This window comes from Pundamilia nyererei, unplaced genomic scaffold (genome assembly GCF_000239375.1).
Source record: "Pundamilia nyererei isolate P.nyererei 1_Seehausen unplaced genomic scaffold, PunNye1.0 scaffold00003, whole genome shotgun sequence".
NCBI classification, from domain to species: Eukaryota; Metazoa; Chordata; class Actinopteri; order Cichliformes; family Cichlidae; genus Pundamilia; species Pundamilia nyererei.
The window spans coordinates 4,053,854-4,081,681 of NW_005187404.1; the positions used below are offsets into that span (position 1 = coordinate 4,053,854).

Here is a 27,828-nt window from a genome sequence, read left to right on the forward strand (position 1 = left end):
CTCATTTATACAACTGCTTTTTAAAAATATTCTTTAAAGCTTGTGATGTAAAAGAAAATACGTTTTTTTCTCCCCAGCATTAAACAATGTTGCATTTTTTCGTGTAGATCCTGTGTCTGGCTGAGCAAATCCAATTTACTGAAGATGTGGAAAGAGCTATAAAAGAACAAAATTTGCATCAGTTGGAGTTGGAGCTTAACAGCAAATTAGAAGTCTATACCACAGTGGACACCAGCTCTGATAACACAGGTAGGGAACACATTTGTGTTTAAGCATCGGGGAAGATAAAGTATGTGTGCCCATTCAGACAGGTGTAACGTTTCCCTGGACGGCATGAAATTCTGCACACATGATATGGATTTTATTTAACATATACGTTTAGCTTAGTGTGTGCATACAAGGATTAAAAAAACTTACAGTTAAAAGCAATTTATAACCAACATTAATGAATAAACATCAAATCTGTGATTATTACAACCAGCCAGTTTCTTTCTTCTTCTTCTTATTTCCACTCCTCCCTTTAGGGATGGCCATAACAAGTCATCTTACTCTCACTCTATCCGTAGTATCTTCTTCTGTCACACAAACCCTCTGCAGGCCCTCCTTTACTTCATGCCTGAACCTTTTATGTGGACTTCCTCTTTTCTTTTTGCCTGGTAGCTGTCTTCAACGTCCTTTGCCCAACATATCCACTACCTCTCTTTTGCTCATGTCCAAAACAGTCTCAGCCTTGCATCTCTGACTTCATCTCCTATCCCAGCTGACACAGGGCGAGAGGTTGGGTACATGCTGGACAGGTTGCCAGTCTGTCACAGGGCTAACACAGAGAGACCGACAACCATTCACACTGTCATTCACATCTGAAGCATATTAAAGCCAATCACCAACTAACCTAACCCTACTAACATGCCTGTCTTTGGAGTGCTTGAGGAAGCCGTAGTATCTGGACAGAACCCACACAGACACGAGGAGAACAAGCAAACTCCACACAGAAATGCCCTGGCCAGATCCAGGACCATCTTACTGTTCGGCTTTGAGGCAACAGTAATCACCATGTCACTGTGTTCACTAGTGTTTCTACAGTTTTTCTTCCTCTAATCCAAGTATTCAGCTAAACGTAGATGCTAGCTTTAACATTATATATAAAGTGATACAATATAACTGATATATAATAGCAGGGCTACTTGAGTGGAGTCCTATGACCCCTAGTGGCCATATTGGCAATTAGAATTGCCAATATTGACTGGTTACGATCTCTGACATAAGGGTAATACACAGAAAGACAGAAGAAGTTGTGATAAACAGGAACTACACAATGTTTTTTCCCCAAGAGGTCTTAAAATATTCACGTCTTTGCCCCACACTTGATGTGTGATTTTTCTCTCTCTCTCTGTGGTTATTTCTACAGCAAATTTCACAACCCTTATTTTAGTTTTTGACCTTTCTGTGAGAGTCCAGATAAACAATTGCTACTTAATATGTGTACTTAATCTACATCAGATACTGATCCAAATCTCAGGCTTGGTTGAATCTGTTGGGATTATGAGATGAGTGGGAAATTAATTCCAAATGAGTGTATCACTCATAGTCTCCTAGGAAGCTGCAAAGGGGCAGTAGTACGCTTTAAATCTGTAGGCAGCATATCTGACAGGCGAATTTAATGACCCGGGGATGAATATATGGCTGCATAAAGCATAACAGCCGACTTTTGCCTCAGAACTCAAATCTGCTTTACTTTTAGATTTAAACAAGTTACTCATTCATGAGATGAAAGCACCAACAGTACCGACATTTCACAGGACATTGGCGTTCTGGGAAATGGTCAAATTCCAAATCTCTTCTGTCATTTTCTTCATGCTTAACTTCAGCGTGTGGGCTAAATTTGCTTTTAGACTTTTTCACAAAGTTGTAGAATACCTTTTATTTTAGTACAGCACTGGATTATATTATATGGAGATATTATATTCTTACATGCACACCTTTTCCATTTATGCCTGTAGCAGTTATTTCCATGATAATACATTATTAAATTACTGGCTTCTGTGTAAAAAACCAAAATATATGGCAATGTTTCTTAGAGATTTCATTAGATAGGACTGACACGCCTAGGTGGTGATGTACTGTAATATTGCAAGTGCTGTTTCTTTTAGCTGTTAAAGAAAAAAAAGGCGGCTTTGGAGTAATTCACTTCTTGTGTCAGGATGGTGCCGGGGGAAGTTTTCATTTTGTTTTCTACTGAAAATGACAAGCTGTATCAAATTGGGGGCTTTTGATAGCTGAAAAGGTTATTATGACTAAACCAGTGTAAAGGCTGCAAAGGCTCATTTTGGACTATTTTGAGTGGTCGTGTCGCTTATTAGTTTTAACTTAACTAATAATGTCTTACTTTTGCTCGTTTATGATTCATTTTGAGAGGAAATGATGGATGCAGGACACCGTTGTGAAAAGGGGTTAAAAAGGGTAAAATCCCTATGTGATGTGCTTTCTTTTAACACCAGTTTGTCTCAAGTGGCTATAAAGTGCTGGGACTGATTAAAGCAGCAAAAGTAATGGCAAGAAAGACAATCTAATTACCCAGTCTGCCTAAAATGTCCATAAATGGTAAATGGCCTGTATTTGTATAGCGCTTTTCTAGTCCCTAAGGACCCCAAAGTGCTTTACACAACCAGTCATCCACCCATTCACACACACATTCACACACTGGTGATGGCAAACTACGTTGTAGCCACAGCACCCTGGGGCGCACTGACAGAGGCGAGGCTGCCGGACACTGGCGCCACCGGGCCCTCTGACCACCACCAGTAGGCAACGGGTGAAGTGTCTTGCCCAAGGACACAGCAACTGAGACTGTCCAAGCCGGGGCTCGAACCGGAAACCTTCCGATTACAAGGTGAACTCCCAACTCTTCAGCCACGATCGCCTCATAAACTCCACAGGAAGTGAGGAGCCATTTGTTGGTGAGGCAAGACAGGATACATTTGGCAGGATACATTTGGCATACATTTGCTGAAGTAATTTGTATGCATCTCTAGCTAGGCTGACACTATTGATGCATACATGTCAACAAGACTATAAAAGATGCCTAAAAGGTGGCTTGAAGTGGTAAAAAGGAGTGTAGCCATAATTGATTTTGGGGGGTTGCTAGGCAAAAAAAATACACATATAAACAGACCCAGAAGCACCAGTGCTCTCTCTGGGCCTTTGTTCGGACTGAGGGAAAGCAGAAAATATTCCTGTGGTCTGACAGGTCAAATTTTAAAACTCTTAGAAATCCTCCAGGCTAAACAGAAAGGCCATCACTCACTTGTTGTAAGCACACAGTACAAAAGCCAGCATCCTCGATGGTATCAATGCGCATTAGTGCACAGGGCACGGGCAACTTACCCATACTGAGAGGCCCTTTTAATACTGAATGACATGTATGTGGTTTCTTTGGCCTTTAAAAGAACATTTACTGCTTTCCAGCAATGTCTTTTTGGGGAGAAGGCCTTGCTTATTTCTGTTATATAAGCTCAAATGCTATTTTTTAATACAAATTACAATGCCCTGAAGTCAAGAACTGACACATGTTTGGAATGATCACCGCTTTACCAAAAGAAAGAGAGAGAAATCCCATATCAAGCAAGAATGTAAAATTCAGGGTTACAGCTGCTGGTCTAATCAGTTCCATAAAACTTGAACAGTGATGAACTAAAGAGGTAATACAGCACTGTTTTTAATGTTTAAATGTGTTGCCTGAGTCATACTGAAAAAAATCATATTGTTCATTTCAGAATTTCTCAGTTCTACACTTTGGTTTATTCAAATTCAATACACTATTGTAACAAATATGAACAATTTCCAGGCCTGGTTAAATCCAGCACCCTGCATTTACAGATACAATGCTCTTTTATGTCAGAAATGTGTTATTTGTGTACTTTTACAGGTTCTGACACCCTAAAATTTATGCATGTCTCCTTGTACAGAGTCTAGTGTCCTGCAATTGAAGCTGAAGGCCTTGATCCTGGATATTATCCACAACATCAGTGTGGTGAAGCAACTTAACCAGGCAGGAGTTACCACTACTGACGCCTGGGCCTGGAAGAAGCAGCTTCGGTTCTATATGGGGCCGGACCAATGCTGCCACATACATATGGTGGATGCACAATTCAGCTATACCTATGAATACCAGGTGTGATATAGTGCAAACGTGTTGTATATGCGTTCCTCTTTTCAATTACACAAATGGAACAAACCAAAACATTCAGTGATGTTTCCTGCACTCCAGTTAATCTTTACTTGACATTTTGTTTTTCTAATTAAGAATATTAAACCACAGGAAATTAAATCTGCTTTCTTAGCATTCATTTTACAGCACATTGACTTGCAAGGGAGGAAAGCAGCAGACATTTTCAACAGCAAGTTGTGCCATCTGTATTAGTCTATTTTTACAGATGATAAATGACTGACATCATGTCTAATTTTATAACCATAACAAAAATTATTATATTCATGTGTAACAACCAAAAAAAGGAAACCAAATATCTAAATCTAGCCGAGGGTTTAATATTCAGGTGAAGCCCTATAACATTTTGTTCATTCTGTAGCTACTTTCAGTATGACCCAGGTAAGGTAGTATTAGGAGAACATGCATTTTCTTAATCCCAGTTTATATCAGTAATAATTACACTATAGGCAGGAGTTTGGGGGCTGGATCAGCTTTATCACAAGCTATCGTTAAACAGTTTTTGCAGTGTGGCAGGCTGCAGTATCCCGCTTATGGGAGCTGTTGTGTAGGTGTTGATCAATGTATTTGAACCTATTTTTTTTTTACCTGTGGGGGGCACTGTTTATGCAGGGATAAGGAGCACGTGTAATACAGTGCCTTCTTGCATTTCCACTCTACAGTTTTTTACAACCACATCCAGACTCCCGTTTACTTTTCTTTTCTTTGCCCGTCCATCATTCATTTGTCACGTCTATCCTTTTCCATTCATTTCCTTTATTTTTTTGACAAGTTTGTTTCAGTCTCCATCGTGTCCCTTCACCCATATCTCTGATGCTGTCTGGCCACCATCACTTTCCTTTGCTGTCTTTATTCCTAATTTTAATCTTTAATCTTATCTCTTACTGCCTCCCAGGGGAATGTGGCTAAGCTGGTGCACACTCCACTGACTGATAAATGCTACCTGACTCTGACCCAGGCAATGAAGATGGGGCTCGGGGGGAATCCTTATGGGCCAGCCGGCACAGGCAAGACTGAGTCCGTCAAAGCCTTAGGAGGGCTGTTTGGACGTCAAGTGCTGGTGTTCAACTGTGACGAGGTGTATAGATGCTTCTGTGAAAAGCAAAAAATATATACAAAGCGAAAGCTACAACTAAAGACGTGGATACAATATATCCATGAATCACATATGTGCAGTAGTAGACACACACATACACTAACCTTTTGATTAGTCCACACACATGCGCAAACAAAGTAGGATTGCAAATTGAGTACAAATGACAACGACTGCTTTTTTTTTGGTCTGTTTTCCAGGGTATCGATGTGAAGTCAATGGGACGGATCTTTGTGGGGTTGGTGAAGTGTGGAGCATGGGGCTGCTTTGACGAGTTTAACCGTTTAGAGGAAGCAGTACTGTCTGCAGTTTCCATGCAGATTCAGGCCATTCAAGACTCTCTCAAACACCATAAGAACACATGCGATCTGCTAGGGAAGGAGGTCAGAAAATAAACAAATGCAGACAAAAACAATAATGCTGAACACCAGGTCATTCTGATTTCTCAAGCCCACCTCAGTAATTTATGACACTTTCTCATGATATACAATTATTTTTTCTATTTTTTTTAACTGTCTTTCAGTCAAATCAGTCCCACAGTAAATTATTTATGTTTTCATATATGGCGTAAAAACTGGATTTGTCATAATTCAAGAAGGAACTGCTTAAACTTTACTAATGCCAGTTTTAAAAAATCAAAAAATCACCGGTAATATTGAGAAGAACATGTTCTTCCTTTCTTCATCCTCTAGGTGGAATTGGACCCTAATTCTGGAGTCTTTATCACATTAAATCCGGCAGGAAAAGGCTATGGAGGCAGACAGAAACTTCCAGACAACCTAAAGCAATTGTTCAGGCCTGTGGCCATGAGCAGGCCAGACAATGAGCTCATTGCTGAAGTCATCCTCTACTCCGAGGGCTTCAAAAATGGAGAAATACTGGGATGCAAACTGGTAGCAATCTTCAACCTGGCAAGGTAGAATTAAGTCATTTTTGGTTTGGATTAGGGTCAAATTGACATGCAATGTGCTTCACCTGTGTAGTTTGATATCTGTGTTGTGTGTGATTTTTGTGTTTCACGTGTTATTATTAGACGGACTTTCCGTTTTAGCATTAATAGTATGCAGTTGCTTGATTTTTGTGGATAAATTACCCTTTCTGCTTCCCACCACTGACTGTTACAGACAATGCTACTGCCAACTGCGAGTGTGTGATGTGTAAAAATGTGCCTTTATTTCTTTCTCCAGAGAGTTGTTGACTCCTCAGCAACACTATGACTGGGGTTTGCGAGCTCTAAAGACAGTGCTGAAGGCCTGCGGCGGTCTCCTGCAGCAACACAGAAGGAATCGCAACAAAGAAAAGAGTAAGACCCCCTCTGGGTGTTTTTCCTTTTTTTTTAATATAGATTATTTCTGTGAGGCATTTTTATTTTTTCTTCTCCAATATTGTGTCAAGAAAGTTTTGAGGGGGTGCCAGTATAGCTCACTGGGTTGAGCAGGCAACTCATATGCCACAAGGTTATTCCAGAGACCAAGGTTTGATTTTGTACCGGGCCAATTGCTACATCCCTTCCCCCTGCTCTCCCCAACCTTTCTTGTCCACCTTCAGCCTGTCACATCATTACAACGGCTAAAAAGGCCAAAAATGTATTTTAAAAGAAAGTTAGGAGGAAATGGGTTCATTTTTGACTCAAAATCAAACTCTTTGCCAAGTACAAAGGGTCAAAACTTTAACAATGCAAAGTACTAGGATTTTTATAAAATACACTGTGTTTTATTCGGGTTTATAATTACACAACATTAATGGCAGACTTTCATTATATTCAAGCAGCACCTGATGACTTGATTAATGATTTATTTCTGTCTGAAGCAGAGGCTGTGCTAATTTGTGAAATCATTTGGTGGGGTGAGAATGAAATCTATACTTAAGAGGGAGCTGCACATAATCTGATAAATTGTCTTAAGCCACTTTAGTCAACACTGATTGAGACTACAAGTCTGAAAGTTATGGGCTGCATATTTGTTTAGCCAATTTACACATTCTTTATTCTAGTCCTACAGATGAGTTACAGTGATGTATTGTACTTAACAAAAATAGGCATAATTAGAAAGAACATCCCTCTGGGTAGAGTTTTGAAAGTCTACTGTTGTATTCAAGACATTTCTCATCTGGAGGCTGAATTTAAACAAACAGACACACTTTTTTAGGTGTTCTTGGCTGTTGCTGTTTCTCCAGCTAACGAACTTTTTGCTATGGGCTCCTCTCACTTCCCCTGTGGGCAGCTGCTGCACAGATGCTTCAAAGCTGCCCTGGCTAATGATGACCTTGAGAGCTAAACAAAAGGCCTTAAGTTACCTCGATGCCTCATACTGGGACCACTGGTCTGTTGTTGGCAGAGGGAAACATTATGATGTGTGGTTTTCACACTCCTGACAAGATTTCCAATGAGAAATTAAAGTCAACATTTCATCCCCTGGTGTGTCACTCAGCTGGATCCAAGGGATTAGCAGTGACTTGGGGGTAATTGTGATTGGGTAAAGTTGGGCCATTTAATTAACATAAAAAGCAGCTATGTGTAAAACTTCTGCTCCTTGATGGTGAACACATATAGTATGGGATATCATCGCCTCTGTCAGTGCGCCCCAGGGTGGCTGTGGCTACAATGTAGCTTGCATATCACCAGTGTGTGAATGTGTGTGTGAATGGGTGGATGACTGGATATGTAAAGCGCTTTGGGGTCCTTAGGGACTAGTAAAGCGCTATATAAATACAGGCCATTTACCAGGCCAGGCCATCATATCCCCTCATGGTATATGTCAAGAACAGAGTGCAGGTCCTCAGATTATTATTATTATTATTATTATTCTTTTTTTATATCAGTTGTTCACCCTAACTCTGGGGTACACCCAGAACCTATAGGAGAAATTATATTTTCCGTATGGGAATACTTTGGGGTACAAGATCCCTCAGGAGTAACTGAGGGATCTCAAAGTGTCGAGTCTCACTGAGTGAGAGGATGTCTGGTTAGCCTGCTGCCACTGTAACATGACTTCATATAAGCAAAAGAGGATGGATGGATGTTAAAAAATATATAGTTCAATCCATTGTGTTTATTGGAGACCGGACTCTTGTCCTGGTGAAGGATCATTCAACACATCATAAATAAATATATCTCAAAGGCAAAGTAAGCGTAACTGTGCTGTCATGTAACATCCAAACCACGCTTTTAATATCATCTGATTGTTTTAATCGACTAAAGTTAAAGGAGCCCAAAAGACTATTGACACTTTTAATAATAATAACACCCTTTGTCAGACTGACATATTTGGCTCATTGGGGTTATTGAAAAAGAATCCACAAGTAAACTTGTCAAAGTTTTAGCCTCTTTAGACTTCTTAACTTCTTCATCCACCACAGAAGTAGATGAACCTGTAACAGAAATCTCGACGCAGTCTCTGATAATAAAAAAAAAAAGTAGCAACTTTTCTAAGTCTAGTTGAAAATCTACTTTTTGGAAGTGCTGAAACTGCTATACTGATAGCAACCTTTGGACCTGAGGGATAGAAAGTTTTCGAGTTGACGTAAAGCATCGGAAGATAAGGTTACAGTTAAAAATTTGACTGGTCTGGAGATGCTTATCCTTTGCTCAACAGAGATACAATAAAAGTGTTTGGCTTATCTGTGCCTCTTTGTGTGGATATCTATTGAATGCAGCCGGATAAACACCACGAGTATACTTAAACAGAAAGCTTTAGTGTCCAGCTCTTTTTCTGTGCACATGCTGCGCTTGCCCTCTAAATATTCTAGTACGGACATGCCATGAATTGACATTTAGCTCAAGCACTTTCCCTAAAAACTTTTCTTCCCTCGGGTTTTTCACTTGTCTGTACTTTTGTCCTTCTGCATTCTCTCGTCCTCAAAACACTTTGCCAGAGCGTTGTTGTTTACCTCTTCAGCATTTCTTCCTCAGTTCCTGCTCCCTCCTCTAACCTCTTGTTAGCGCTCTCTTTCTCTGATACCTGGCTGTCGATGTTGCTCTCGTCCCGCTCGTTCGCAATCGGTGCCCTCTTTTTCTCACCCCAAAGGTCCCCTTCATGCCTCTTGTTTTCAATAACCTCCCCCACTTCTACCTTGGTTTTACTCACCCTTTCCCTGATTCTATCATTCTTTCCTTTAAATCTTTCTCTTCCTCCACCACCCACCTTTTATCTGTCCAACACACAAACACACACACACAGATTCACAGACACATTGTGTGAACCTCTTGTCTGTCGATGAGTCCCTGAGGTTTTTCCTTGTGTTTGTCTCTGTATGTAGTCTGGCCAAGTGCGCTTCTCTGCAGAAAGACAAGAGATCAAAAGTATTGACAGTGTCTTAAATCGTGACAAGTTTTGGTAATTAGCACATTTTTCACTGGGGACATTTGCAAGAGCAAACCAATACTAAACTTTCCTCACCTTGTTTTTATATCATTTTCTATTTTTTTTTTTTTTTCATTCAGCATATTGCCTTTTTCATAGTTTATAGCTGTTTTATAGTGTTAACCATACTCTTATTCAAGTATTTTTTATGCTTATCCCTGTTTTGGATTGAAATTAAATTTATATTAATTTCTTTTCTTTCTCTAACTCATTTTCTCTCTCTGTCCATCTACTTGCAGTTGAAGAGAGTAGTCTGGTAGTGCAGGCCTTAAGACTGAACACAATGTCCAAGCTGACCTTTGCCGATTGCTCTCGGTTTGATGCTCTGGTGAGAGATGTCTTCTCTGGGGTTGATTTCACTGACGTGGAGGACCAGATACTAACACATGCACTGGAACAAGTTTATAAGGAGGCACAGCTTGAACTTATACCCAGCCAGGTGTGTATATGAAGAATTCTAATAAACACTATGTGAACTGACGTTGTTTGTTAGAAAGATGGTATAAGAAAATCAGAGATAGTTAAATGGAGTAATTGTTGTCATTTATAGCTAAAGAAGGCATTGGAGCTAAATGAACAGCTAAGACAACGTATGGGCGTAGTTGTTGTCGGGCCAAGCGGAGCAGGCAAGTCCACACTGTGGAGGATGCTCAGGGCAGCTCTTGGCAAGACAGGAAAAGTGGTGAGTAGAGGGAGAACCTCCCCTCTTGAATTTAATGCTGTAACTGGAAAAAGTGATGTAATACAAGTCCTCTAAAATTACATCATGCACTGTCTGAGTTCCAGTGTTATTTAGCATATAAAAGAATCTAAAAAGTGACTTTTTCAAAATTAAAGAAATTCTGCCTTGAGTTCTTGCCAATTCACTTTTTTTGTTTGGTAGGTGAAGCAGTACACAATGAATCCTAAGGCCATGCCCAGACAACAGTTGTTGGGACATATAGACATGGACACCAGAGAGTGGTCTGATGGCGTCCTCACCCACAGTGCCAGGAACGTGGTCAAAGAATCTCAGGGTAATAAGAGAGGGACACTGCTGGTTTGTGATTAACCAGGCGTTTGACATTATTGCCCACTGAAACTGGAAAAGTGTTTGGCCATCACCAGAATCATCCAATTTCAAAGTACTTTAATTCTGCAATGTTAAGCACTTGTGAACAAGTTTTGTATGTAAAACTTTTGAAATCAGATGATTCTTTCAGACACACCCCGTATCGTGATTAATATCCTGTATGCATGCGTTGTAAACATATGCATGTATAATTGTGTTTTCTAGAGGTGAACTCTTGGATCGTATGTGATGGCGACATTGATCCTGAGTGGATTGAGAGTCTGAATTCTGTCCTTGATGATAATCGACTGTTAACCATGCCCAGTGGCGAACGCATCCAGTTTGGACCTAATGTTAACTTCCTGTTTGAGACTCATGACCTCAGCTGTGCCTCACCAGCTACCATATCCCGCATGGGCATGATCTTTCTCAGGTCAGTCAGCCTATGCAGAAAGAGTTTTAAGCATTTATTTCTACCAAATTCCACCTTTTCAGTACTTGTCTCACTGGCATTTTACTTCCTCATATCTAAAGTGATGAGGACATTGATGTGGGTGCCTTGGTGAAGTCGTGGTTAAAGGGTCAGCCAGAAGAGTGTCACAATAATCTTGAAAACTGGCTGGGCGATTACTTCCAAAGATCTCTAGACTGGGTCCTCAAGCAGGTCAGCGTCCCACTGCTACACAGTGCATGAAAAGCAGTCACATCTTTTCATTGTTCTAAATATTAAACACATCTTTTGTTTGGAACCTGACACAGTGGTGTCATACGCACTGAGCAACTTAGAACTTTGATCAGTTAACTTCATTTATAATTACCAGTATTTATTATGATATATTTAATTGATAACATTATGAAAGTGCAATCAAGTAACTGAAATGACTTGTGACCTTTCAGCTCAATGAACAGATCCATTTATTATTTCCTTCTAATTTACATAATCCTTACAGACGGGATTTTTCTTTTGCTCAACCGGTTTATTTGAAAATCGTAAAAGATCTTTGATCCTTACATCTGTATGCTGTTCTTTCTCTCTCCTCATCAGAATGACTTTGTGGTGGAAACTAGTTTAGTGGGCACAGTGTTCAATTGCCTGTCTCACCTCAATGCTGTGAAGGAGAGGGGCCAGTTCATCGTTGGTCTACTGAGAGGTATGGGAGGAAACCTCAACCTCAAAACACGACAGGAGTTTGCCAAAGAGGTGAGGACCTCATTTTGTTCTCGTTTGGTATCAATAGAGGTTGAATTCAAGAACAGTTTTATGTTTGGATTTAAATTGTATTCACGTCTTAATTATAACTGCTGAAAATTATAAGGATGGATAACTTGCTAATGTTTGTCTTTATGTCTTTTCACTCCTGTAGTTGCTGAGCTGGGCCAGGGAAAGCCCACCAGACCCCAGAAAACCATTGGATACTTACTATAACACTGACAGTGGTCATCTAGCAAGTTACATGTTCCAGCGTCCTGAGGGTCTCACGCTGGAGCAGTTCTCTCATACACACATGCTACCTGTGATTGAGACTCCAGGCATGCAGAGAGGTCTGCAGGGTTTCTCTCCTTGGCTCACCACACAGCACAGGCAGCCCTTCATGGTCGTAGGGCCAGAGGGTTGTGGAAAGGGGTAATTACTTCTGGATCCATATACAAAAACACATTAAAAACCATTTAGCCCTTCACAAAGCCATGATTGCTGAACAACTGTTACATTACCTTCCATTATCCTGACTTAAGATCAAATGGCATTCTGCGGAAGCAATTCACAAAGGGTATTTTTTTATTCTATCCTCATGTTAGCCTTTAGTACAAAAATCACTGGTGAGGTCAGAGTGTGCAGTGTGGTTTGTGAGACAGAGGCACTCAAATAGGAATACTCAGAATGACACAATCACATAATCAACAGTGAAATCAAAGCTGCTTTTATTCAAGACTTGACCTTTCTTGTAAAGGCACTGAAAGCTCAGAATAAAGATCAAATCTTTGGGTGTGTGTGTGTGCGTGCTGTTTGTGCTTGGGATTGTGTACGTGTACACATCAAGTTCTGAACTGCCCCACAAGTAATTGTGTCCCTCCCCTGGGTATAAAAGAGCAAGGGTCCCTCAGTTTGCCTTTTACACTCCACTTTTGTATCTCTCAGTCTTTTCTTTTCTCATCCTCATGCCCTGCCTCACTTTGTCTGAAACATTACGGTGCCAGTAAGGCACGGGATTTGTCAACTTAGTCTTCTGATAAAAGTACAGATTTTCTGATAATGACTGTGCATGCCCATGAACACGTCATATTTACTTTCTTTAATTTGCCTTTGAGTCAAAGGTAAACAATTTTCTTGACGTCCCAAAAATTAATTTTTTTGATTAATGTGGCAGTAACACAGATTTCATCCTCTTATCCTTTCTTGCTGTCCTTAGATCAGCTTAAAAATGGGTGAAGCTGAACTGTTTAAAACATTTAAGCATATGGATGAACTGTTGCCATCCTCTGCGCTCATGTCTCACCTCACGTACTTTGAGTTCTTGTGTGTTTCCTGACCTTATTCTGTTCGTCCTGTTCAGCATGCTCCTGCGCTACGCCTTCTCTCGGCTGCGTTCCACCCAAGTTGCTGTGGTTCACTGCAGCGCCCAGACATCATCACGCCACGTCCTACAGAAACTGAGCCAGACGTGCCTGTTGCTCAGCTCTAACACTGGTCGAGTTTTCAGACCCAAGGACTGTGAGAACTTGGTCCTTTATTTAAAAGACATCAACCTACCCAAACCGGACAAGTGGGGGACCAGCAACCTCACTGCCTTCCTCCAGCAGGTAAAAAGACAGATAAATTAAAAAGTCAGTCAATGGCTGGATGTGTTGGAAACAGTTTTGATACAAGTGCCCACTCTCAGAAACTTAGACTGTTTCATGTCCACCACCAAGCATCACAATATATATTAACCTTTCTTTCAGGTGTTGACCTATAAGGGGTTCTATGATGAAAATCTGGAGTGGGTCAGTCTTGAGAACATACAAGTGGTGGCTTCCATGTCCACAGGGGGTGCTGTTGGGACACATTCACTCACAACCCGCTTCTCTTCTATAGTACGCATCTGCACAATAGAGTAAGTACAAAACAAGCAACATATAAGTAAATACCAGTAAAACAGCACTTTGTCATTGTTCCCATCTCTCTCCGTTTCTCTGCTTGGGCTCCTTCAAACTTGACAGTGACAGTGTTATCCTACTGTTTACTTTACCTGACTTTAGTTATCCAGACAGGGAGCAGCTGCAGACTATCTACTCAGCTTACCTGCAGCCAGTTCTCCAGCACAGCCTGGGCAGCCAGGCAGCCTGGGCCAGCACAGGGAAAACACACCAGCTGGCTGGGTCTCTTGTGCAGCTCTATGAACAGGTATTGCATTTCACAGGGTGTTCATTCAAGTTTATAACCAGGTTTGTAAAAACACAGTTTTACTGAGATGCAAAGAGCATAAAAAAGACACAAAGAAATCTGAGTAATTCCAGATTAAAACAGTCTCTATGTGATGCAAAATCACACTGTCCAAGTCCTTGTATTTTCACAGATATCCATTTTTAACTAATGGGTATTAGCCAAGTTCTCTCCAGTCTTTTCAAAAGCACATAAGGTTTTCACATAATTCGTGCCGGTTTTATTACAGGTACAGGCATTACATTGTAGAGACTTGTGCATAAGATAACTTGACACTCAGAAATGTGTCCAGATGAATGCTGAGATTTTGCTTTCATGATGTTAGAAAATATCAGTTAAAGAAAGCTGTTGTGTTGTTATTCGCCTTCATAGGAGCTTCTTACTGTTTTATTTCAGCCACAAATGTCAGATATTCTCAGCAATTGTGACATTTTCAAGTTATTATGCATTTGTGTACGCACTTGGGGGGAATGTTTGTTCTGTTGCTATTTTGATATTGCTCTTCACGCCATTGGATTATTAGGATTATAAATGCAGCGTAGTGATAAATGTGGAGATTCAGGTGCTTATTTTTAATCGTGTCATCTTTTTGCATATCTAGTTTGCGGTAGATAGAAATGTGTAATGAAAAGCGGTTTTATCTGTATCCTATAGATATTTACTCACAGCCACTTTATTAAGTCAAAGTCAAAGTTTGTTTATATAGCACAATTAAAAGACTAGTGTACATCAAAGTGCTTCACAATAAAACGGCAATGCGGGCAGAACAAAGAACCTTATTAGGAACACAGTTTTATCAAGTGATTGTGATGTTCAAGAAACCAGTTTGAGATGATTTCAGCTTTGTGGCATGGTGCTTTATCCTGCTGGAAGCAGCCATCAGAAGATGCATACATTGTGGTAATAAAGCATGTGTACAAGGTCAACAAAGAAAATATCCCCCACATCGTTACACCACTACCATTAATAGAAAAAAAACGATGGATCTGTTCTATGTTCAAAATCAATTAAGTCATTTTTCTCCCTGTTCTGATGCTCGGTTTGAAGTTCAGTATATGCCTAAATGCATCAATTTGCTGCCATGTGGTTTTTTGTGTTAACAATCTGTTAATTAAGTTGATTAATAAACTGTCTGCTGAGTGTATAATAATATAATATAATAACCCCTTTCTGTATTTTCTTCTTTCCTGTTAGGTAAAAGCCAAGTTCACAGTGGATGACCACAGCCATTATGTGTTTACACCTTGTATTCTCACAGAATGGGTTCTCAGCCTGCTGCGGTATGACCTCACTGCAGGTAACTAAAATCAAACCAAAAATAGATCGATATAAATATGTATGTGTTTTAGCAAACAGAGTAAGATTTATGAGGTTAAGATTTTTCAAATAACACGGCCCAGCCTTCTCTAAGTTAAAAACTTAGGGGACTATTTTGAGGCACTAGTCACTACACATACAAAAGCAGAAGGTTGAATTTAATGACCCACTACTAATTTCTTAGTTTATTCATATTGCTGAGTAACATTAATAATTCCATTTTAATGCCAGAATAATACAAAAAAAATACAGCCCCACAGAGTTAGTTACTCGTCTGTGTTCTTTCAGCTCAGAGCCACCGTTTCTGTCTCTCACCTTTTTCCTTCTTTCTGTCGGCCTCTCTCTGATTCCTCTCTTCTCTTTCCCCAGTCCCTTTCTGCCACTCGTCTGTCTCTCACTCTTTCATCATCCTCTCCCTTTGCTGTCCTTTCATCTCTCCTTCTGTCACTCTTTCTCTCCTTCTGCAATGTGTTCCTGCTGTGATAGTGAGTCCAATTATTTATTTTAATTAAACACGTCAGCAGAGAAACTTCCCTTTTCCTGTCCTCATCAGTTTTTACTTTCTTTTTTTCTTTCTGAATTCTCTGCCCGGTTTGCTGCTTACCTTCTTTTTGGTATGTAAAAAAAATCCTTATTCTTTATATTTCTTCTGTGGCTGCGGTGAATTTGAGCTTGACTAAAGTCCTTTAGGCAGTGTTATCTGTGCTTCCTAGTTTTATTTGATGTGTTTTAGAGGTGATGGGTTGATACTGAGACTGGATACTGTCACAGATGCTGACATATCACTTTTACAATTTCACTAAAACATCAGTGTAAAAATGCCAAAAAAATAACATATCTTTGAGGCCATTTAAGAACATCTGTTGCCGTTATGTAGAGTATCCACAAGAGAGCACTGACAAGTTTTAGATGGATGCAGCTCGTGGAGCCCATTCTGTATATACTCAGAAATTTACAAATTATAAATTAGAATTGCTTTTTGTTTGTTTTTGTGGTCATTGCTTTTTTTATTAAACAACCAATATTGTTAATTATTCATATTAACAAATATCAATATCAGTGTTTGCCTTAAAACTCCAAAATAAGCGAGGATTTATTTGCCTTACTGCTGGTGGCGGAATCATTATAAAGTGGATTTTGGAAATCAAAAGTCATGGGAATAAAAAAAAATGCAGGAAAAATTTACATTAATTTTTTTTTCCTGTAATGGTTTTTAGAATTTAAATTGCTAGGAAAACCCCAGAGACAGAACTGTGTCTGTGTCATGTTTCAGTATTTTCAGGCACCGTCGAAACCAGTGTTCCATAGTATCACAAATCTGGCTTGTCCCTCCAGTTTTCAGCAAGTAGCACTCTGCTGTTTCGTGGGGAAATTTATTACATATGTGTGATCCAGGGAGGTGATTTTGTCATACTGAGCATTGTCAAAAACAGCCCTTTGACTCATATTAAATCCTGAGTAATAGTGTGATTATTATGAAACTAAATACCAGGTTTAGGCAGACTAAAATTTGGATTGTATATTTAACGTATACATTTAGCTAACACCTGGTATGAGATCACCTAAATATTTAAATTATCGGGGAGGGGGGGGGGGTCTAACAAAATGAATAAATCCTAATTTTGTGTAAATGTGTAAAGGTCTTTTTTTTTAACTATATTCTGTTAAGTCTTAATTCATATATATGTGAGTGTGTGTGTGTGTGTGTCTCACTTGTTCCCTTTAGCTCAATCTAATGTGACAGACAGCGTGTTGGAGGTGGTAGCATACGAGGCCAGGAGGCTCTTCAGAGACCGACTAGTTTCCTCCAAAGACCTTCACACCTTTGATAACATCCTCTCCTCCATCATACGAGGGGACTGGAGCTCTGATGCTCTAGATAACATGACTGGTATGGGATGGCTGTGCTCTTACTTCTAAGTCATAAGCCAAATATTAGGTCTGACCATGAAAGACTATTACTGAACGAGGCTTTTAAGCAGTTAATGTCAATATTACTGGCTGGGCATGTCTGAATGAAAGCAGTATATGATTAGAGCGCTTTTTGACTGCTCTGCATATATATTTACACGTGGCAATATCTCTGTTAATGGTCTGTTTTGAATACTAAACTAGTAATGATTTTAATTATTGATTTTTTTTCCATTTGCTTTGCTTGCTTTCAGTGTGTCAACAGAGCCAACTCTGTGCCTAGTAGTATGTCTTATTCACTGATTGATAAAGTTCTGAGATTTCTTCTGGATAATACCAGAAGGTCATCTAGTGTTGTCCATGTTGTACACAAGCCCTACTTTGGATGCTGTGACATCAAAAAGATTAGAGTAAAAGATAAACCCCGACACTTCTGTTCCCTGAAGGAGAGGAACAAGGTACAGTACAACACATACTGTAAGTATGGGACATCACCCCCTTGCGTGTCCTGGCTGAAGAAACCTTTGTTCACACCTTTAAAGCAGATGACGTGTGATGACATGCGCAAGGCCCTAGTAGATGAGGCCCTAGCGCTCTGAATTGTCGCTATCACACTAGGTGGCAAACCCTTAGCAATCAAGTTTAACCTCTCAGCAGGTAAGCATGAAGGCGCCACAGATCTGGGCGCGGATGAAACACTTCTCCTCCCGCCTGAGAGAGGAGATCCCTGCGGAGAGGAAGCTGCCAAGGACTCGCTGCTAGCAGGCTGATTATCTCTGCATACCACGACCTTGTGGGCCACCAAGGGGCCACTAGAAGCAGAGAGAGAGACTGCCGACGCACTCTCTCTAGAACTGGAGATATCATTTCCACTGGGGGAAATGCATACAGGAGCACATCTGGCCATTGGTGCGCTAGTGCGTCCATGCCCAAGGGTGCATCCCAAGGGTGCATCGTGGTCGATTATGGAGAAGAACAGGGGGCAGTGAGTATTTACCCTGGAGGTAAAAAGATCTATTTGCGCCATGCCAAATAGATCCCAAATCTGAGCCACTATTAAAGGGTGTAACCTCCATTCTATCACCAGAGAGAATGGAGGACCCCCCCCATGGAGAGAAGGTCTGGCCCCAGGTTCAGGTGGCCCTTAGAGACACAGCTCTAAGTGGTTGATGTGCAGCTCGTGCTGGGCTGCGGACCAGATCCCTCTCACTGATGCACCCTCACACAGCTCTCCACACCCTCTTAGGGAAGCATCTGAGGACACCATTTTGCAAAACAACACCATCCCAATCCAAGAGCCCTGATGCAGCAGCCCGGGCTCCCTCCAAGGACGGAGAGCTAGCATGCAAGATGCGGTTACCGTCAGCCTGCTCCGGAGGTGACGCAATGCAAACAGGCGGTGAGAGAGAGTCCAGTGTTGAAACGCTCTCATCTTTAACTGTCCAAGTGGCACTATGGCGATCATAGATGACATCATGCCCAACAAATGTAATATCGTCTGGAAACGCAGTCTGCGTCCCAGCTGAAACTGAGCGAGGCAGCGATTAAACCAGCCACTCTGTTCTCAGACAAACGTGCTGGAAATTGAGCATATTTCCAAACCGAGAAAAGAAATCAGCTGACTCGGGGTTAGCGAGCTCTTTTGAAAGTTCACAGAGAACCCCAGTGTCTGAATGTGTGACAGAACCAGCGACAGCTGTGTCTCCGCCTGCTCTCTGGAGCAAGCTATGAGAGCCCAGTCGCCTAGGTAGGCTAAGATGCGGATGCCTCTCTCTCTGAGGGGCGGTAGCGTTGCCTCGGCACATTTCGTAAAGGTGCGAAGAGCGAGCGACAGCCCGAACGGCAGCACTAGGTATTCGTAGGCTATGCCCTCGAATGCAAACCTCAGAAACTGCCTATGTTTCGGGTGTATAACCACATGAAAATAAGCATCTGTTAGATCGATTGTTGCAAACCAATCTCCCAGGCCGACTGCATTCAAGAATTGTCTGAATGTTAGCATCTTGAACCTGTACGTCCGTAGATATGTGTTCAAGACTCGCAGGTCAAGGATGGGACGAAGCCCTCCACCTTTTTTTGGAACAACAAAATAACGGCTGTACCAGATTTTGTCTGTCTCCGAAGTGGGGACCACTCGTATTGCTCTTTTCTGCAATAGCGCCTTTATTTCGTCTCTGAGTATCATGGCCGCCTCTGTGTCGACAGTCGTGTTTACGAGTCTCCGGAAACGAGACAGTTTGACCCGGAACCGGTAACCCATGGCAAAGGTTCGCAGCACCCACAGAGAGGGGGCGCAAGCGCGCCACTGAGGGAAGTGAGCAGCCAGCCGGCTGACCTGCAGCACTGACGGCGGGGCGTTGTTGCCCCCCAGTGTGTCTGCAGGGGACTGCACCACCTGCCTGACCTGGCTCATTCTGCCTGCAGGCTGAGCATTTGTGATTGTTTGAGAATAAACATCACTCTTTATTGACTGTAACATGGAAACATGTACATTCACACATTTTGTTGGATGCACCTTTTCTGGGGCACAACAATGAAAAACAGCAGGAACACTTGATGTGGTCACCTGAACATTTAACACACCTGAACGGGGAGTTACAACCTGAGGCATTTTGTGTGCAGGGGGTTTGTGCTTGGGAGAGTCAGAGTGTTAGGACATCGACTGGATAATCCTCGTCTTCAGACTCAGAAAGGAGAGGGTCATGCCGTGCGACAGCCAAGCGTCCCAGCACTTTTTCCACAAACATCACCCATCTTTCCAGGGTCAAGCGCCCGAGCTGGCAACAAAACGCACAGGCTTTGGGCTCCGTCAACGCTCTCCTAGTGTGGACGACCCCCAGGCAGACAGGGTAGGCATCGTGCTGTTTGCTGTCGTGCAAAGAGAAACCGCATCCCTCAGGAGGGACCATGCACATGTCATCACACGTCATCTGCCCTGAAGGTGTGAATAAAGGTTTCTTCAGCCAGGACACGCGAGGGCGTGATATCCATATCCATATCCATACTTATGTGTTGTACCGAGTGAATCGACTGAAAGGGAACCAGCTCACTGTGTTAGCAATAATACTATGTATTGTGTTTAATAATGTGCTTTACAGCAGTCTGGAAATCTGTGAAAAGATGTAGCTTTTGCTAGCTTTTGTCATAAAAATAGCACTGAAAACCCTTATAGAGAAAACTGGCTCGGTTACAAAGAGGCAGACAAATCTAATCTAAATCTTTAATCTAATCAGCTTGTAGATTGCCTTGTATCCCCAGTGAGGAATGCCTCTCCCAGACTGTGGCCACCTGGAAAACAGGGATTGCAAAAACAAAAATTTCTTGTGCACAAGTTGCTTATAAAGGCACAAACTACATTTGAGAATACAATTTGATGTCTGTTTGTTTGTCAACAACATTGTGCAACAATTACCCACCCTCATTTTAGGAAATCTGGTGAAGATGTGAATCATGGGCAAAGTAAAAACCCATCAAAGCTGATTGCAGATCTGGATCACTTTCTTTGAACTGACAAAATGGGCCATTTAGCCCTGATGGTGGATGCACTCTCTGCACTTCTGTGTTTCATACACAGTTGATTGCTAGTACAACACTGTCTATGCTGCACTTTTATTTTTTCTTAGACAACCTCCATGTAATTTAACATGTCCACTAATAGTCTGTTATTTTGTCTGTTTGCAGATGGTTTCTATGTGACATGGGGAGAGTCTGAGGGGGCTGTGATCACTCCTGGCCAGTCTCTGCCTCCTCATGGCAAACAACTGGGACGCCTGGACTCTACTGATTTAAAACAAGTTATACAGAAGGTACGCAGTAAGAGACTGTTGTTAGACTTGTTGGATTAACTGTGGACAGAAAGATGTGTCTACACAGTGATACAGCAACTATAGGGATTTTCTCTTTATTCTTCTTAGCTAAAACACTGATATGGTCCTTATGTGCAAATGCGCTAATACAATAAATCATCAGTATATCAATAGCATTTTAGACAGGATAATCTGCACTAGTGTCATATTTTGCTAAAAAAGCTTAAACTTTTTACCTAATTTAAAGTAAAAAAATGGTACTGCCACTTTGCTTTAGTAAATTTATAAACTTCTGTTTTTGTGCTTCTGTTTTCATCATCATGTCTCACTCTGTGTTTGCATTTCTTTGTCTTTGTTTTCTTATTTTCACTTCATTGTGTTTGCTGCTGTGTACCTCCTTCACCTGTGTGTCTGTTCCTCGTTTTCCTCTAGGGAGTCGTGCTGTACAGTCGAGATAACAGGGAGCTGGATCTTCTCCTGTTCTGGGAAGTGTGCGACTTTGTGTCCAGGGTAGATCGGGTCCTAAGCAGACCTGGTGGGTCTCTGCTTTTGGCAGGGCGCAGCGGAGTGGGTCGGCACACAGCCACGTGCCTGGTGTCACACATGCACGGATACACGTTGTTTACTCCAAAAATCTCCCGTGGTTACACCCTGAAGCATTTCAACAGTGATCTCAAGACGGTAAGTGGATTTCCTTTATTAGATTTTTATCTCTTTATCTGGTTCACATTATACTTTAATAAATTGCATTTGCAAAATGCTCTTAGAGATAATCACACGTTACACACTAATCCTGCAGGCTATACGGTTCCTATTCTGAAGAACTCCCTGTTGAGCATTTGTGTGTTTTTTTCAGATTGAGTGACACCTATAATTACCATTAAAAGTGAATAGTTACTGATAAAAGAATTTTCTGTCGTTTTAGTTGATTTTTATGCATTAAATCAGTACCCATTATCATATGTTGACAGATGTCTCACTTTGCGGAGGTTTAAGCATAGACTATGTAATCTCAGCTGATGGCACTATATAATATATTTGTGTGGATACTGTGTGATTAGGTGATGCAGCTGGCAGGTCTGGAGGGCCAACAGGTGGTTTTACTATTAGAGGACTATCAGTTTGTCCACCCAGCTTTCTTAGAGATGGTGAACAGCCTGCTGTCATCAGGTATGTGTTGTGTTTATTTATGCTTTTGCCTTATTTTTTTATTTATAGAAACGTGAGTTATTGGGACTCAAGAAATTGTAGCTTCATTTAAGAGTTAATGTTTAAACTGCGATTGTCACACTGCAACTCTTAAACAGTATTTGCAATATATAGCTGGACTATGGTTTTAGATGGGTTTATGTTCTGATAGAAGAAATTATTTTGACCTTTGGGTTTAGTCAGACCAGAATTTTCTTCCTGCTCACAGACTTGATGCTAGGCTAACCATCCAACCATCCCCCACTCCAGCTTCACTCTGAGCAGACAGATCTGAGTGGTTATTGGGTGATATTGTTCATCTTGCGTACAAAGTCTTGTCAAATGACTTTCAGCTCTAATTCAAGGGGTTTACCAAAAGTATTTCATTTACTGTTCAGGAATCATTTTCAGAGTCTCAAAAGTAACTGGACAAACTACCAAAACTTTAAATATGAGCATTGTTTTTAATGTCAGTTTCATCTGAAAAAGTGTGCTTTGTTGGGTTGAGATCAGGTAATCATTGAACAAGAAGAAGAAAGAAATGTGTGTCTCCTAAAATTATAAACTATATATGAGATGTGCATTTGAATATGGATCATACACTCAAGAATTTTCTCTGTTGTAGTTAAGTTGTAGTTCTAATGTATCCTGGGGACATTTTTCAGGTGAAGTTCCAGGTCTATATACCCCTGAGGAACTGGAGCCACTCCTCTCGTCACTAAAAGATGGTGCTTCCCAGGATGGATTCACCGGACCTCTCTACAACTATTTCTCTCACAGTCAGTATTGTGGTTTTATTGACAGCATGGTCCCTCTGTCTTTCTGTTGTTCATTGTTCCTTCATTAGGGCCTCTTCTCACTGTAAACCTCTATTATATGTGACATTTTGTTACAGAGATTGTTTTTTCTGTTTTTCTCCTTGATTATATCCGACTGTGTTCTTCTGCTTCATTGCTGCGCACTGTTGTTGGTACTGTATAAATGCTGCAATGTCACAGAGGTTGCTGCTTGTGAATCAAATCAATAACCATTATTGGCAAAGTAAAACCACTAAAGAGCTTACTCCTCACCTTTTCTCTCCAACTCTGCCAGATACAAGTTAATAAAGATGCTATTATGAATATGAATATTCTTTATTGTCATTGAAAGATGTCTCCGGTCAGTGCAACATCACGAAAGATAAATACTTAAAAACTATAATATATATTGGTATTATTAGTGATAATACCAATGCCTGTCATTGTCCCACACCGTGTCCACCTTTCATCAAAGTTTCCCGATGAATTCCCTTCACCACTGTCTCACATCCCACTCAGGAATCCAGCAGAACCTCCACATTGTTCTGATCATGGACTCCTCCAACTCTAACTTCACCATCAACTGTGAGAGCAACCCAGCTTTTTACCGCAAGTGCTCTGTCCAGTGGATGGAAGGATGGTCTGAAAGCAGCATGAAAAAGGTTAATATCAGAACAGCAAGATCAAAATGGGCATTAAATCATCAGCTGTTAATAAAGCTCACGCTAAGTGTTGCTTATGAGATTAGCAATGCACATTCCTTCCAACCTTTAAAGACAGACCTGTGTAATTCTGCTCTACTAATGTCTGTTGACCTAATACAGCAGCCCTAATAATGAATTGGTTTTCTCTCATTGTTGGAATTTTAAAATTGAAAACTTTTTTTTTTTTTTACTTTACAGGTTATTTTTAAAAATCAAGGTGTTGCGGTCATATTTGTGCACACATCAGTTCTTTTATAGTCACATTTGCAAATCTGGTAAACCTAAACGTGTTGCTTGTCAGATACCTGAGCTGTTGTTGGCAAAAACTGAGCAGGGAGGGGAGGAGACCGAAAGAGAAAAGGGCAGCAAGAGGAAAAGCTCAGGTAAGCACATGAACATTAAGTCACAGTTCATGAATGATTGATGATCTCTGGACTTAAAATGTTGTCAGATAGCTGATAAATGCCAATGCAGAATTGTATACACGCGAAGCTATCACCTTCACAATGTGAGTGACTTTGAAATAGGAGTGATGACAAAGTGCATTTGAGCCATTTTATAGTTGTTCATGCTGTTGGCATGATTAATCACATTGAAAAACGTAAAAAATAGAACTGGTCAATGTTGTTTAAACAAATAAATAGAAAATAAATACGGGACTGATTATCTATTTATCTACAGTGTAATAGTACTCACAGACTGCGCAACACTTTGTTGAAGCACCTTTGGCAGCAATCAAGTCTTTTTGAGTATGATGCTATAAGCTGGCGCATCTATTTTTGGGCAGTTTTTCCCATTCTTTGTTGTAAAACCTCTCAAGCTCCATCAGGTGGATAGGGAGGGTGTGTCGATGCACAGCCATTTTCAGATCTCTCCAGAGATCTCTTCAGATCTCTCCAGAGATCCCAGTCGGGTTTCGGTGTCTGATTCCCTTCAGACATGAGACTCTGCATTCAGGCCAAAGAGTTCAATCTTTGTTTCGTCAGACCAGAGAGTTTTGTTTCTATGGTCTGAGAGTCTTTCAGGCAAACTCCAGGTGGGCTATCCTCTTACTGAGGAGGGGCTTCCATCTGAACAGTCTACCATAAAGGCTTTTATTGTTATTGTTATTATTAGTATTATTATTATTGTTGTTATTATTATTATTATTATTATTTGTTTGTTTGTTTATTTTATTTTACTCATATTTCCATTTAGTCACTACCATGTGATAAATTAAGATGAATTATCTTATTTTATTAATAGTAGTAGTATCATAAGCTTATAATACTTAGACATATTTAATGGCTCTATATTTTTAGTGTAATCAGAATGACTTTATATCAACTTTTTCTCTTTGTGCATCTTGTTTTTCACCTGTGACTCTCAGGAGGGTCTGGGCAGGGGGATCTGTGCCGATTGTTCTTGATGGTCCATGAGTCATGCCGCGAACACGGTGCAACACCGAGCAAGTACATGGCCTTTCTGCATGTTTACACCGCATTATACAGTCGGAAGCAAAAGCAGCTTACTACAAGACAGCAGCATCTGCAGGTAAAATTGCAAATCTACCCTGTGATACAGAATTATAAGTAGTATGACTTTTACTACTTCCGTAAGAAGCAACTTATTTTTGGAACAACTGATGAGAATTGTTTATCCTAGACTTGAAAATCGATAGATCTACACATAAAATAGCTCTTGATTTGACTTTTAGTGACGATAAGAGTTTTAAAAGAGCCTTGCGGTGAAAACGACACACAGCAAATAAAAGACATGGATTAGAGAAGTTATTTGGTTTTTGGAACTGTATCCAGCCCTGATAGATGAGCTTGGGCCCAGCATTCATCCTGTGTAGTATTTTATTTAAAGTTTCACTGCAGTTTTACACACTAATATGAGAAAGTACAATTACAAAGCAACCGTAAATGTTGTTGGTAAACATTGCACACACAAATTCCATTGAATCTTTAAGAGGAAACAAGTTTGACATTACTTGTAAAGTAATACATGTTATGTCTACAGGCAGGCGTTTCTAAGCTGAATGAAGCTAAAACATTGGTTGATGAACTAAAGAGGCGGGCTGCAGAGCAGAGCGAACTGCTGAGGACTAAACAACAGGAGGCAGATTCTGCCCTGCAGGAAATCACAACCTCCATGCAGGTGTGTATGTCTGTGCTGCTGGTGCATTGTCCGCTAGTGACTGTGTATTGGGATGGGTGGATGGGGGGATACGGGTATACATCAGGACAGCAGGACAGCAGGGTTTCATGTCTTTTCTAACTTATATCTATTCTATGTCTATCTATCCAACTTCTCTCCTCTCTTCTCTTCTCTGGCTTTCTTTTTCATCTGCATTGCATTATACAAAAAACTTTCTGCCTTTCCCATGGCAATATCCTCCCTGCTGTGAAGACACTATTTATTTAGTTTGTGTACGTATGTGTATTTGTTTGTTTTGTGACTTTCCTTTCATTCTCATCTCCTGATACCCCCATTTCCATTTCCTCCTGCTGGGTCTGTCTCGAGGATGGATGGTTGGATAGATGTGTGGAGGGGGAAAAGGAGATGAACCTTGTTCATTAGTTATGATATCCTTCTATCTTTCACTCTGTGGGGATTGGGTTTGTTGAGTTAGAGGGAGGGAGGAAGAAAGGAGATGAGAAACAAAAATAAGAAAGAAAAAGAAATAACTGTCAGAGGAGTCAGTTTTGCAGAGTGATAATTAAGAACTAGACTCATCCCTTTGGTCTGTAGTAGCTATGTCGCCTGTGGGGATGGAGACAGCAGGGAGAGAAGCGAGGAACACTGGAACAACGATGGGAAGAGTGTAAACAAAATAGATGGAAGACTGACTGAGGCTTGGCAAAGATGGAAATATTAAGAGAGCCGTTAAGGAAGAATGAAAATAAGGTTTGGAGCAGAAAAGGGGAATATATGTGGCATATAGCAAGACCTGGAGCCTTGACTATGGAAGAATTATAGGGATGGAAAAAAAGCCAATGTTGGGATTAACTTTAGATGAAAATGTGATGTGATAAAACTTTCAGGTTTGAAGAGGTCAGAGAGAGGACCTGTTGGAAAATGATGCGGCCAAACATTTGTCCTCACTGCTTTTTCATCATCAGTGTCACAATATTCCTAAAAAAATCCTATAAATGTAAAATACAATACAGATGATTATATAGAAATCATATATTCAGCTGCTTACTTTCAATCCTGATTAAGCCTTTTTCCCCTAACTTCAGTACATGCTAAAAGCCTGTTTTTTAATCTAGTGTACTGAACATTTTCCTTATTTTTTGGATTTTCCAGAATGCCAGTGACCAGAAGGCAGAGATGGAAAAATTGAAAGGGAAAATGGCTCAAGAAGTGTCCAAAATTGAAGAGAGAAAAGCCAAAATCGACGACGAGCTGAAAGAAGTACAGGTAAGTGGTTTGTTGCCTGTTTTTGTGAGCATGCCCATTTCTGTAAGTTACGAGAAAACATCCCCCCTTTTCAAGGCTTGCAATCCCCATTGTGCTTATCCTTCACGTACTTGTGCATCTCTCGCTGCCTTTTCCCCTGCTGCCCTCTAGCCTTTGGTAGATGAAGCAAAGCGTGCAGTTGGAAACATCAAGCCTGAAGCGCTGTCTGAGATCCGCTCCCTCCGCATGCCTCCCGATGTCATCAGAGACATCCTGGAGGGGGTACTGAGGCTGATGGGCATCTTTGACACCTCCTGGGTCAGCATGAAGAGGTGAGAGAAAAGAGATAGGAAGAACGTGTAAAGGGATGGATAGGAAGATGAAGAGTTACCCTGTTGGGAGTAATTAAATTGATGAGGATCTTCGACACCTCTCGGGTTAGCAAAAAGAGGAATTAGGAGGTGATGAGGTGTTAGAGAATGGGTGGGAAACGAGGAAGAAAAGGGAAGGATAAACAAAGCCTTTCTGCACTGCTAATGAGCGAGTGTAGGTTGTGTGCGTATATTT

At 40.8% G+C, this 27,828-nt stretch overlaps 1 protein-coding gene across 1 annotated transcript in view; it reads left to right on the forward strand.

The window, feature by feature from the left end:
* Positions 1-27,828, forward strand: part of dync2h1 (dynein cytoplasmic 2 heavy chain 1) — a 121,918-nt gene that overhangs the window by 22,632 nt on the left and 71,458 nt on the right. Inside the window, exons 34-61 of the mRNA XM_005720933.1 lie at positions 108-249; positions 3,966-4,171; positions 5,121-5,303; positions 5,519-5,701; positions 6,011-6,234; positions 6,506-6,621; positions 9,919-10,118; positions 10,230-10,361; positions 10,563-10,695; positions 10,956-11,163; positions 11,265-11,394; positions 11,776-11,931; positions 12,095-12,354; positions 13,283-13,529; positions 13,671-13,822; positions 13,968-14,112; positions 15,346-15,448; positions 17,195-17,359; positions 21,061-21,185; positions 21,618-21,866; positions 22,247-22,355; positions 23,039-23,152; positions 23,690-23,832; positions 24,176-24,257; positions 25,244-25,407; positions 25,879-26,016; positions 27,169-27,282; positions 27,433-27,593. Coding sequence (XP_005720990.1) covers positions 108-249; positions 3,966-4,171; positions 5,121-5,303; positions 5,519-5,701; positions 6,011-6,234; positions 6,506-6,621; positions 9,919-10,118; positions 10,230-10,361; positions 10,563-10,695; positions 10,956-11,163; positions 11,265-11,394; positions 11,776-11,931; positions 12,095-12,354; positions 13,283-13,529; positions 13,671-13,822; positions 13,968-14,112; positions 15,346-15,448; positions 17,195-17,359; positions 21,061-21,185; positions 21,618-21,866; positions 22,247-22,355; positions 23,039-23,152; positions 23,690-23,832; positions 24,176-24,257; positions 25,244-25,407; positions 25,879-26,016; positions 27,169-27,282; positions 27,433-27,593 — 4,484 coding nt within the window. The remainder of the gene's footprint in view (positions 1-107; positions 250-3,965; positions 4,172-5,120; positions 5,304-5,518; positions 5,702-6,010; positions 6,235-6,505; positions 6,622-9,918; positions 10,119-10,229; positions 10,362-10,562; positions 10,696-10,955; positions 11,164-11,264; positions 11,395-11,775; positions 11,932-12,094; positions 12,355-13,282; positions 13,530-13,670; positions 13,823-13,967; positions 14,113-15,345; positions 15,449-17,194; positions 17,360-21,060; positions 21,186-21,617; positions 21,867-22,246; positions 22,356-23,038; positions 23,153-23,689; positions 23,833-24,175; positions 24,258-25,243; positions 25,408-25,878; positions 26,017-27,168; positions 27,283-27,432; positions 27,594-27,828) is intronic.